This window comes from Typopeltis vanoorti, chromosome 1, assembly GCF_054136105.1.
Source record: "Typopeltis vanoorti isolate ZY-2024b chromosome 1, IOZ_Tvanoo_1.0, whole genome shotgun sequence".
Taxonomy (NCBI): domain Eukaryota; kingdom Metazoa; phylum Arthropoda; class Arachnida; order Uropygi; family Thelyphonidae; genus Typopeltis; species Typopeltis vanoorti.
Window position 1 is genome coordinate 154,757,275 of NC_143549.1, and position 13,180 is coordinate 154,770,454.

The 13,180-nt window shown below is 33.4% G+C and overlaps 1 protein-coding gene across 1 annotated transcript in view; it reads right to left on the minus strand.

The window, feature by feature from the left end:
- The window catches only part of rtet (major facilitator superfamily domain-containing protein rtet), a 116,636-nt gene that overhangs the window by 9,559 nt on the left and 93,897 nt on the right, over positions 1-13,180 (minus strand). Inside the window, exon 9 of the mRNA XM_090399720.1 lies at positions 10,747-10,862. Within this exon, the coding sequence (XP_090255846.1) occupies positions 10,747-10,862 (116 nt within the window). The remainder of the gene's footprint in view (positions 1-10,746; positions 10,863-13,180) is intronic.

Here is a 13,180-nt window from a genome sequence, read left to right on the forward strand (position 1 = left end):
GCATAATGTTCAACAACTAAGCTTGTCTATTAGCACATTAACTAGCTCATAAACAGTGCTTAGCTCAAAATATACATATCAATTATACTTTTCAGTAAATCAATATTTCTACATTTGTCCTATGTAGGTTTGAAGTATAGAATGACCATGAAGATGTCATCATGAAAAAGAAAAAGCAGTGAATACAATGTTCATTGGGATAAATGTGTACTGAAAGGATAGTATTCTTGCTTTATGATCTATTAGCTATCCTTGTGAAAAAAAATTACTTCAAAATGTATTGAGGTCTGAATACTTTAACAAGTTTTCCAAGAGGATTTTTTTTTTTTTATACGAAATTTATATCAAAAAAAGCTTTGTCCGTATTTTTTATTCTGCACAAAAATTTACTGGAAAGAACTAAACGTATGCATACTTTACACTACATTTTGAAATAATCTCCACCATGTTGTACAACTGAAACTAGGAAACTCTGGTAGCATCCCTTGTTAGCACTTTCAGCTCTACAAACAGCAATGTTCAGTTGAAAAAAAAACTTAAGGGGCCAAAAGTGAGACACAAAGGGATAGTTTAAACTCCCCTCCTTTAAACTTTATGCACTGGTTCAGTAATCATATACTAACCAACATGGAAAAGATTACTTTTCCTATAATATGCTGATGTCATGACTAAGACTAGACAGATGCTGCACAGTCTAATCATGATTATCTGCATCCTTTATTCCCAATTGGGCACTACCCCCCACAGACAATTTTTCATATGTTTGTGAATATTTTCCAAAGTTTCCTATTCAACTGTTAGAAACTATTCATAGCGCCTTTTGTTTTTACCAATAAACCTTGTTATTAAGACTTGTTCTCTGATATTTATGGTTCAATAATGCTTCATTTGATTTTTCACCTCATTTTAGTAAATTTCTGGCAAGGAAAAACCTGTGGGACAAACATTTTAAAAGCTAACAAAATGTTTTTGTTTTTTTCAGCCAGCCATCAAAATTTACTCAAAACAGTATTAATTACATTGTGATGCTTGAAAAAAATTATTAGCAGTCATGATTTCTGATGATGCAATTTATGAGTTATTATGCACCTACTAAACAAAGTCTGTTTTATTTTGGTACAATAACATATCCAGCCATATGTAGAAAGTTTTTTTAACTTGGGTATACTATGTTAAAGATACCAAGAAATTTTATAAGCTAGGTTTTAATCCTTTTTCCCCAAGTAAGCAAATAGACGAGTAAGTCAAGTTTGCGCCTGAACATAGTTCAAGTCTGAGGCAACTCATGGTAAAGGTGGAGTAAGCTCTGATCACTTTCCTTAGTATTTCCCCCTAATGCAAAGAACATCCCCTTATGGGTCTGGCTCCCACTGACGAGACCTCAATAAAAGTCGAAACTGGTCTGGGTAGTGGCCCTTGCCTTTAATGCATAGCATCATACATCTCCGTAAGGGGATGTGCTTTGCATTAGGGGGAAATACTAAGGAAAGTGATCAGAGCTTACTCTACCTTTACCACGAGTTGCCTCATACTTGAAATATGTTCAGGTGCAAACTTGAATTACTTGTCTGTTTTCTTACTTGGGGAAAAAGATTAAAACCTAGCTTATAAAATTGCTTGGTATCTTTAACATAGTATACCCAAGTTAAAAAACTTTCTATGCCTTAATCTCATCCTGAGATTTTTATTTAATAAGGTCAAAGCACCTTGTGCCAACTTGTTTAGGTAAAATTTATAAGCTCTGCATTACTTCAACCTTGGCATTTTTTTGGGTCTGGCTCCCACTGACAAGACCTCAATAAAGGTTGAAACCGGTCTGGGTAGTGTCCCTTGCCTTTAATGCATAGCATCATACATCTCCGTAAGGGGATGTGCTTTGCATTAGGGTAGAAATACTAAAGAAAGTGATCAGAGCTTACTCCACCTTTACCATGAGTTGCCTTAGACTTGAACTATGTTCAGGCACAAACTTGACTTACTTGTCTGTTTTCTTACTTGGGGAAAAAGGATTAAAACCTAGCTTATAAAATTGCTTGATATCTTTAACATATCCAGCAGTAGTGAGACCAGTGCACACCAGTTTGGCACTCTGGTACTAGTTTTTTCCCAAACATTTTTTTTTAAATAAGTATTTGGATTTTCTTTAGCAACAATAGGCCAAAAAAAAAAAATTGTTATATATTATGTTATAAAATTTATTCATACGCCTTTATATGAATTTATAAGTCCTGAACAAAGGGTGAGGAAAGAATAGCAAAGATGAATAAAACTTTGTAGCACTCCAGCAGCTTTTTTTTTTCTTTTTAAATTTAGCACCAACGATTGCATTTCTAGGTTATTTTATGCTTAACAGGTTTTGGTGCCAAATTCATTAAAACATCATATGGCTGAATGTTGAAAGTTTATTTTTCACTTGGTTAGACTATAATAAATTTAGTTTAATCCTTTATCCAAGTGTGAGCAAACAAAGTTTGTGCCTGAAAGCCTGAAAGTATCTTCAGAACTGGGGTAAGGTGGTACAACACCGGGAAACTCATTGCAATGAGTTTCCCGGTGTTGTACCATAGCCCCCCCTTAGTATTTATATATTTTTAACAGCAAAATAGGAAAGAGGAGATCTAAACAGCAGAGTAGAAAATGAATCTAACCAGGCATATAAAGAATGCTTTGGGAAAATCTGGAGAAAAGAGCAAAGCTAATAATAACAGTAAGCATTTTTCTGGGCTTCTGCTCAGGACACAGACTAGTCATTACTAACATCATGTTCCAACAGAAAAATGGGCACAAGTTCATATGGAGAGAAGACACAAGAAATAAAAAAGCCTCAATGACTAGGTCATTGTTGATAGTGATATCTTCGTGCTGGTTGAATATACCAGCGTGTACTCAGGATTTGAAATTGGAAGTGATCATCACTTACTTCTAAGCAGAATAAAAATAAATATCAAATTAAAAAGAACAGACTAAAAAACAGTTTTAAAAATAATTAAAGTTGAGCAACTTTTACAGGTAAACTACACAAACAAGGACCAAACCTTGGCGTCTCAGTGGCAAACTTGAAAACATTGGATTCAGCTAGGGAGGTAATGGGGGCATTGCCTTCCAGGATAGAAAAATAAGAATACCATAACAGATACAAGAAGTTAAAGAAACAGCCATGGAAAACAAGAAAGCACACTAAACATTTCTAGATAAGTTGGCAGATGCCCTAAAAGAATACAGAGAAAAATAAAAGAGAGCTAAGGTGTGTGTAAAAGTAGCTAAACAAATTGGACGACTTTGGTAAGAATATAGAAGATAAATATCAGGAAGGTCACAAAATGTTCAAGACGATATTGAAAAGCTTAGGAATGGAGGAAAGAGTATTGTAAAAAAAAGCAAATATGATAAAGATGACCTGAAAACTGAAGATAAGAATATCCTAGGCATCTGGAGGAGTAATTACTTTGAAAGACTGTTAAATGAAACAAGCAGTAACAGAATTGTAGTAGAAAATTTTCAAGGGAAATGTAAAAAGAAGTACATATCAATATTTGAGGCATATATGAACCACATATATGAGGTTCTGAGAAACATTAGGAGCAAACATATAGCATCAATGCCAAAATCATATTTAAAATGAAGATATTAGGCAAAGAGCTATCAAAAACTTGAAATGTGGAAAGGCAGTTGGAGAAGATGATATTAGACCAGAAATGTTCAAATATAAAAGTATAAAAGTTTTGCAGTAGCTACACTGCATAATTAAGAGGACCTGATCAGAATGTTGAATTTCACATGATTGGAGTAAAGCTTTCATAGCTCTCATCTATAAAAAAAATAAAAAAATAAAAGTAGTTGAATGAGAATTACAGAGAAATTTTTTCTGCTAAGTGTTTCCAGATAAGCTTTATGCAAGCATTCTTGAAAAGAGGCTGAGAAAAATTGTGGGAAAAAACCTGGAGAAGAACAAGCTAAGTTCATGCCAAATAGAGGTTCCCAAGATCAAATTTAAACAGTTGAGAAATCATGGGAATATGACAAAGATCTATACTTAAGTTTTGTCGATCTGGAAAAGGCATATAACAAAGTACTAGAGAAAAGCTTTTCAAAAGACTGCAATTATATGGGATAAATGGGACAGTAATACATAGCCTGTATTTCAATTGTAAGTTACCAGTTAGAAATGAAGAGAATGCAAGATGGTTTGATGTAAAATCAAGGGTGAGAACAAGGATGCACATTATCTATATGGATCACGTTATGAAATAAAATGGTATTAAACCTGATATTAAAATCAACAATATTAAACTTAGTGTTTTGCTTTATGCATTATGATATTGTACTCCTAAACACATCCAGTGCAAGTCTCCATGATTTTCTAACTAAATTGAATAACAAATATAACAAATTTGGAATGAAAACCAGCAAATAAAAAGACCAAACTTCAAATGCATTCTCAATGGAGATCTTATAGAACAAGTAAAATATTTCAGTTATTTAGGCACAGTTTTTAGTGAAAATGACAAATTAAATTTGGAAATAGGCAACAGAATAAGCAAAGCTGATATGATAGGTAGCAGTTGAATAAATTTATATGGAATAAGAGAGAAATTAGCCAAAACACCAAATTAGCAGTATACAAAACAGTGTTTAAACTTCGGATTTGAGACTCGGATTAGAACTGAAGCACTTAATCAAAGACTAGAGACTACAAATATGAGGTATTGAGAAACATTAGGTATCAATGCCAAAATCATTTTAAAAATGACAATATTAGAAAGGAACTTGACATTGTTAGCATTCAAGAATGTGTGAGTAGAGCTAATCTAAGGTGATACTGACAATAAAACAGAATAGGAGAGGAAAGGTTGGCAAAACAGGTGTTTGGTGATAAGATAGCAGAAAAGAGATCCAGAGGAAGAGCAAGATCTAGGTGGATTAATTCAATCAGAAATGCTTTGAAGAATGAAATGTTAGATTCAACAATATTGGAGTGCTGATGAGCAACAGACTCCTTTGGAGGAAATTGTTGAGGAGATTAATAATAATGCAAAGTTAATCATGCACTGCTGTCATAAGTAGCCTGAACTCTCCTTGAGGGTACATATCAGGAAATTGATAATGATGATTATGATGATATTTGTAACAGTTATCTGAATAGAGGGTTCCTAAAGCAACAACATGAAAATGTAGGTGGATCCTGTGCTGTGGTCAATACTTTTTGCTGATATAATTAAATTATCAATGAATTTATAGTGTATACTTTTAGGTTGATATGTTTTGCAACAAAACAAAGTACTGCATCATCCTGAAAAACTACAGAAATGAATTTATGAAATTTGGTCATAAATATATATATTGTTGATCCCACACATGAGAGTTACAAGAACCTATAGCACATCAGTGCCATGTGTGAGGTCCAGATGAGGGTTGAGAAAGAAAAAAAACCTATCAACATTCTTCTTAAAGAGCTGTAGGGTGAAACTGTTGGGAAACACATCATGAGGAAAGTTGTTCCAGAGAGGACAGAGATAGACAGAATAAATGAGGAAAAGAAAACGCATGTTTGATGAGTTTGCAGTCGTAATATAAAAGATGTTGGGTAGCAGCTGCTCTTGTTTTAACAGACCTAAGAGCAGGTGGAGGAATGATGTTTGCATATATGTTGCATCATGGAGTGAAAGCAGAAAAAAATGTGCTTGTTATAGCAAATGACACACTATTTAATAAGTTAATAACTCTATTTTTTTTTATAATGAAAAGTTACTTTTCCCTTAACTTTTGAAAAAAAATTATGTAAATAATATATGTACATTTTCATTGTTTCCAAAAATAAAAATAAAAAAATACATAATCTGAGCACAGTGCACTGGGTAGTTTTGCTAGGTTTACCAAATTTGCTCTAAAATTTCTCCTTGTTTTCCTTTACCTTACGACCCATGGCCCCCAAATAGTATTTGAGGGCCATGGAGATTGAAATCTAAGAGTTTCATGCCGAAGAACTTTCGGCAAGTCCAAGTGTAAGTCAACACCTGGTAGTACAACACTAGGATAACTCAGACCAAAGGTGGAGCAAGCTCCGTCACTATCCTTAATATTTTCTCATAATGTAAAACGCAGCTCCTAGGAGATGTATTGCTGGTTTACATTATGAGGAGAGGTCACTACCCAGACCAGTTTCGACCTTTACTGAGGTCTCATCAGTGAGTAGGTAGACCTGGATAATACCAAGGTTTAAGTGAGACCTCAATAAGGGTCGAAAATATTGAGAAAATATTGAAATGAAAATGAATGAAAATGAAAATGAAAAAAATGAAACTATGAGAAAATATTAAGGATAGTGATGGATCTTGCTCCACATTTGCTCTGAGTTGCCCTAGTGTTGTACTACCAGGTGTTGACTTACGCTTGGACTCGCCGAAAGTTCTTCGGCATGAAACTCTTAGATTTCGATCTCTGAGTTTCGTATCCGGCTTTAAAATAATGAGGGATTTATTATCCCCTTAACTTAATTTACGCCACCGGAAAAAAATAGCCTCTTGGCTCTTTATCATAGTAATAATATAAATATGGGTACACCTTTCTGGCAATTCATATAGTAAAGGTATGTAAGTTCGGTTCACTTAAACTTTGGTATTGTTAAATTCTGAATGAAACACTATTATGTTATAATAGTGTTTCATTCAGGATTTAACATAGTCTGCCATTCCCTGAGCCAAATTTGCTCATCAGATAAATATTAAATTATTACTTACTGTTGTATATTCCATAATTATAAAATAATTATATATTCTAATAGTTGTTAGTTATTTATCTTGTGTTAATTCTTTGTAGAGTGTATATATCCTATGTAAGCTGTGCATGGAAACTCGGAACTTAATCCATTTGTGTAAACCATTGCCAAGGACTTAGCCAGTATAACAGAAACTAAGTGCTGTGAGAAATTACAAAGTTATCCGCCAGTGTACATTTTGGCGCTAATTACTATGCTGTGTTAACGGAAAAACAACGAGGCAGATTTTCATACGAAAATGGGAGAGAAGAGACACACACTGTTGATATAGAAAAGAGAGAACGAAGCGGGAACTAGTGGAACCGAGTGGAAGAGACAAGGGAGTTCTCTGTCATTTGACTTACCTTTCTCAGGCTCTTGTTTGTATCCGGAATTCTATTTCCTCGTCCAGTAATAGTGAAGGACAAGAGGCATGACAAGGATTGCCAAGGAAACCTGAAGGATAGTCAATTTAGAACAAGCTGTTCTAAATTGACTATCCTGAGCCAACCAAACTGCTACTAAAAACCAAGGTTCTTTTGTACTAATGTGAGCTGAGAGAGAAACCTATTAAGAAGCAAAGAAGTATTTTCGAGAACCAGTGATAATAGGCAAAGTATACCAATTGTCCGGTAAGGAAATCCTTTCTATGTTTTTGTGAATATACTAAAAGGGAAGCGTATTGCCATAATAACAGTTCAATTCTGAACATATGATATTGTGAAGCTTATTCCAAGAGAACGTGATATAAGTTAGTGACTGATTTACTAAGAAATACAATAATAGATTGATAGGACTTTAGAAATTCCTTGGTGTGTGTATTTAGCGAAGTGTGCTTTATACATCCTGCACAGCTAAACAGAGTCAACAATTTGAAGCACATTGAATAGATAACCTTGTCTAAAAAGAAATTTGTGCTTAGGAGCTTTTAACAATAAGGCGGGTAGAAATCTATATGTAAAAAAAATCTAATCGTGCTCAGCGTACTCTACAGTGAAGTTATTGTCTCAAGAAGAACTTGTGTATTTCATGATCATATTACTTATGTTTAGAATTTCTTTGATTAATGTACTTTCATGTGTTAATGTATTAAATGTTTCCATTTGTTTTGAATCTTGTGCTTGCTTGATTTCTTTTCATTGCACCGCTCATTTAATAGTTCGAATCTAAGCAGGAACCCCATTTAATGAGAAAGTAATATAAGACTAGAGAACCATGACTGCTATATAATTTAAGAATAAATATCTAAGGAAAGTTTCAATCTGAATTAGATTATATAACATTGTGCTTGCTGATGATTTATTCCACAGTATTGTTCATACAAATGTGAACACAGAGTGGCACAGTCAAAAATAAATTTTCTTTGTGTTCAAAAGTGGAGTCAGTCAACAGCCAGAACACACAACGGAGAAGAAAGTATTATCCAGGTCTATCTACTCACTGATGAGACCTCCATAAAGGTCGAAACTGGTCTGGGTAGTGACCTCTCTGCATAATGTAAAACAGTAATACACCTCCTAGGAGTTGCGTTTTACATTATGAGAAAATGTTAAGGATAGTGATGGATCTTGCCCCACCTTTGCTCCGAGTTGCCCTAGTGTTGTACTACCAGGTGTTGACTTACGCTTGGACTCGCTGAAAATTCTTCAGCATGAAACTCTTAGATTTCAATCTCCGAGTTTCGTATCCAGCTTTAAAATAATGAGGGATTTATTATCCCCTTAACTTAATTTACACTGCTGGAAAAAAATAGCCTCTTGGCTCTTTATTGTAGTAATAATATAAATATGGTTACACCTTTCTGGAAATTCATATAGTAAAGGTATGTAAGTTCGGTTCACTTAAACCTTGGTATTATCCAGGTCTACCTACTCACTGATGAGACCTCAATAAAGGTCGAAACCAGTCTGGGTAGTGACCTCTCGGCATAATGTAAAAAACAGTAATACATCTCCTAGAAGCTGCGTTTCACATTATGAGAAAATATTAAGGATAGTGATGGATCTTGCTCCACCTTTGCTCTGAGTTACCCTAGTGTTGTACTACCAGGTGTTGACTTACACTTGGACTTGCCGAAAGTTCTTCGGCATGAAACTCTTAGATTTTGATCTCCAAGTTTCGTATCCAGCTTTAAAAATACTGAGGGATTTATTATTCCCTTAATTTAGAGTCCTTTACTCCTTGGACAAGTCTGCATGATAATAAGAAGGGCTTGGCTGACCCCTCTGCAACATTCAGAGGCTCTCCCATGCAAGACCATTGTCTCCACCAATATAAATTGACTCAGTGGCAGCTTATCCATGGTAACAGAGAAAACTAGATTCTGGTGAAGATGCAATGATATATTATATATATATATATAGTACAATATTTACTATGTAATATAGCAGTATGTGAATTCCACATATTATAGTGCTATAATGCAGTGTATATTACAGTATAAAATAAATTATCACTGTGTAACATTAAAATAAAGGATCAAAATGAATTACAGTATGCAGTCAACAATGTAATATGCCAATGTGGCTGCCAGAATCCAATCTTCACATTGAAAAAGGGTGAGGAAAGATGTTGCACCAAATACAAGTAATTATCTATTGTTTTAACAATGTATAACAATAGCAAATAGTAGAGTATAGAAAAAAAAGTAAATATTTTTAACAAAAAAGAGAAAAAAAAATGAAAATGTTTCTATTAAGCAGTTCTTTACTGTTCAAATCAATTTAATTCTTTTAAAAATAATAAAATCTTCTTAAGTGTGCAAGTTTTTTTGTTTTTTTAAAAAGGATTTAAAAAACTAATCGAATTAAGAACCCAAACACTGTGTTCGTACCTTTCTGTTTTCATACAATAATATCTTGATCATTTGGTATCCATCCAATAGACCAATTAACCATTCACTAAGTTATTTGGCCCTTTGACAGGCTGGTTTTGAAGCACAATGATGAAATATCATTTATTTTAAAACTATCAATACCTCCAAACCCAGTACATCAATGTTCAAATGAATAAGTTAGCCAGTTAATCAAGTGCAGAAAAAAAGTTTTTTTTTCCCCATAACTTAAGAACAAATGGAGAGCTTTTTATTACAATAACCAAATACAACATCAAATAAAACTTAATTTGTATAGCCATTCCCAATACACATATAAAACAAAACACGATCCCCTTCATTAAATAATACAGGGTGATTCAAAAAGATGGACTCAATTTTGTATGGCTATATTCCCTGAGCTATACATCATTATGTGAATGATCTACATAACATTTGAAAGAGGAGGTCCTAAAGTTTGAAATACTACCACTAGAATGCTTACCTAGCACACAGCAGTGCAGCAGCATCAGTTGTGAGCAAAATAGCTACTATGCAGCACAAACTTTTTTGGTGTTTGTGGGCTCATTAAAATCGAGTCAACGACTGCGGTGCAGCATGCATTTCATCATTGTTTCAACATTAAACCTCCAACGAGGAAAAGCATTTTTTTGGTTGACCTAAAAAACCATGTCACAACTGCGGTGAACGCAAGACATCCTTCTTCGGGTATGGGATTAATTCAGCTACCGTCTTGATGTTATCCATGTGGCAGAAGGGGGGGGGCATACTGAACATCTATAAACTTTAATTGAACATCTATAAACTTTACTGTGAGTATAATCAAATATCCTTTGCATCATATTTGTCACTAGTTCTATGTTTGATATATAGAGTTACAAAATTGAGTCCATCTTTTTGAATCACCCTGTACATTAGTCATGTTACAACAGATACATTTTCTAACCATAACAAAGGATATCGCTGAAAACAACTGACAGTGAATGCTGAGCTGAAGAATAAATACTTGAATATGGAATATTTATTTAAAAAATCAGTAAACTTGAATAAATTCTGATATCAAAATTTTCATCAATATGAAATTCCAAGTCAGCCACAAGCATTATATTTAGAAAACGACTTCAAAACATACAATTTTTCAATGCTGCAGCAGTTATACCTTTTTAAACTCACTTCTTGCAATATCTTCCTGAAGTTTCTTAGTCAATAAACAAGGAACAATTAGTAGAACACCACCTAAACAATAACAGAGAGTAGATCCAAAACACCAATATGCTGAAAAAAATTTTTAAAAATTATGAATTAAATTTTAGTGAGCATAGTCACGTTAAATATATATATATATATATATATATATATATACACACATATATATATCTTATGCAAAGCTAAGATTTAAAGAATGGTTTAAAAATAAATTGTATTTAAATTAGAAATTTAAACTACTTTAAATATAGTAATAATCCTGAAAAGTGACTTCATTTCAAAAAAAGTGGGATGAGATGCCTTCACTTTTACATAAGCAGTATGCACTGTATATGCAATATATACAATTTAAAAACTGAATATTTAAAAGAATAAACATATTATAGACAGCAGAAAATAGGAATAATTTGTTAAAAGAAACCGATGTGGGAATTTTATATTTCTGAAATATATATATATATATATATATATATATAATTAAGAGCAAGATAGCTAAAACACGAGAAGTAAAACAAAGAACACAGTAACACAGAATAATTAATAATAATACTACAGTCAATCGTCATCATAGCAAACACGATTATAACTAGAGAAAAAATCCCAAATGAAACCCAACAAGCATAATGCTATTCTAAAGAAAATTCTCTATATCAATCTTTTCACTATTAAAATTTATTCCTATGAATCTTAAGAATTTACTATAGTTAAAAGTTGAGTGAATTATTTGGACATTTCAGAGTCATGGAACTCTGAGATATCCAAATAAGATGAGATGTCAGAAGGCTCAAACTAATCCACACAATGCCTATCATATCTCTCATCAAATTCATTTACTGACAGTATGTTCACAACTCCCTCTAGCAACTTTGTCACTCTACCACCATTCTCCTATACTAAAAAAAAAAAAAAAATCTAGTTCTCACATCCTTGCTAACAGCATATTTGTTCATGATGATTTCCTGACTCCCTGGAGGTCTCTTAATAATATTTTATTTTGACAGATGGCTCTTGTTCTCTTCTTTCCCACCATGCCAGGCACTGAAACTTTCTTGAGCAATATTCGTTTGAAGTCCTTTATATCATATTTGTATATTTATATATTTGATTTATATCTAATGTTTATATCATATTCTTGGCAACCCAAATTTACCCTCTAAAAAGAAGCATGCAATTCTGCAGAATTGCATGCTTCTTTGCCACTTCCATTTCCCTATTAAAAACCAGATGATAAATACTGAACACAGTGGTACAGATCAGGTCATATCAAGAGTTTATAGTATTAATAACTTCCTGATTATTTTTGAACACTCCAGTGATTTTTTGCACATTTTTGCAATATATTCCCTGAATTCAATTGCCTATTTATCATCACCATAAGATCCACAGCCTCCTGAATCCATTTAAATAGCAGCCTGGCAACTGATAACCATTGTCCTTTGCCTACACTGCCAATTTATTTAAATCATCCTGTAAGATACCTATATCACCTTGATCAACTACTTTCCTCCCTAGTTTTGGATCATTTGATCATCTGCTATATCATTAATGTACAAATTAAATAGTAGTGGTCCTAGTACAGAGCCCTGGGCACTCCACTAGTCGCCCTCATTTGCCTTGATTCCATGCTACCATACACCACCCTCTGTTGTCACTCAACCCTTATCTATGCCATCAATTTTGCATCCATTCCCATTTGCTACAACTTATGTAATAGTTTTTCATGTGGTATTCTGTCAAATACTTTTGCAAAATGCAGCAGTATCATGGTGTAGCCATTTCCTTTATCCAATTCTCCTGTCACCTTATTATAAAATGTGAGTAAATTACTGAGGCAAGACCTACCTTTTATAAAGCCATGCCGCCCCCCTGTTGAGTATCATATTCCTATCCACCCATTCCTGAATTTTACTTTTAACCAACTTTTACAATACTTTAACCACCACACCAGAGATACAAGTGGTTTGTAATTTGCTACTTCTGTCTTGGAGCCACCTTTATGAATGGACTTATCATACTCTCTTTTCACTCCCTTGGAACCTTGACAGAGCTGAGACTTACATTAAACAATTTCACCAGAGGAGGTTGTCAAAGAAGGAATCTCAATTTGGATAATTGCCAATAGTTCCTTTATATATGAATCAATTTCAGAGCAAGAGCAAATATAAAAAATTAAAGAAATAATAGAAGTAGATCACCATTTTAGTCTAACTTTGGATGAATGGATACTGGAAATAAAGATATTTCAGTGTTATTGTTCATTCAAATAATGCAAAAATTTTTTAATTTAGGATTAAATCATATACCCAGAAAATATTCCTCAAATGCTATTCAAAATACTGTAGACTTATGAAACAGAAGAATTCGGAATAATTTTGTAAAAACATATT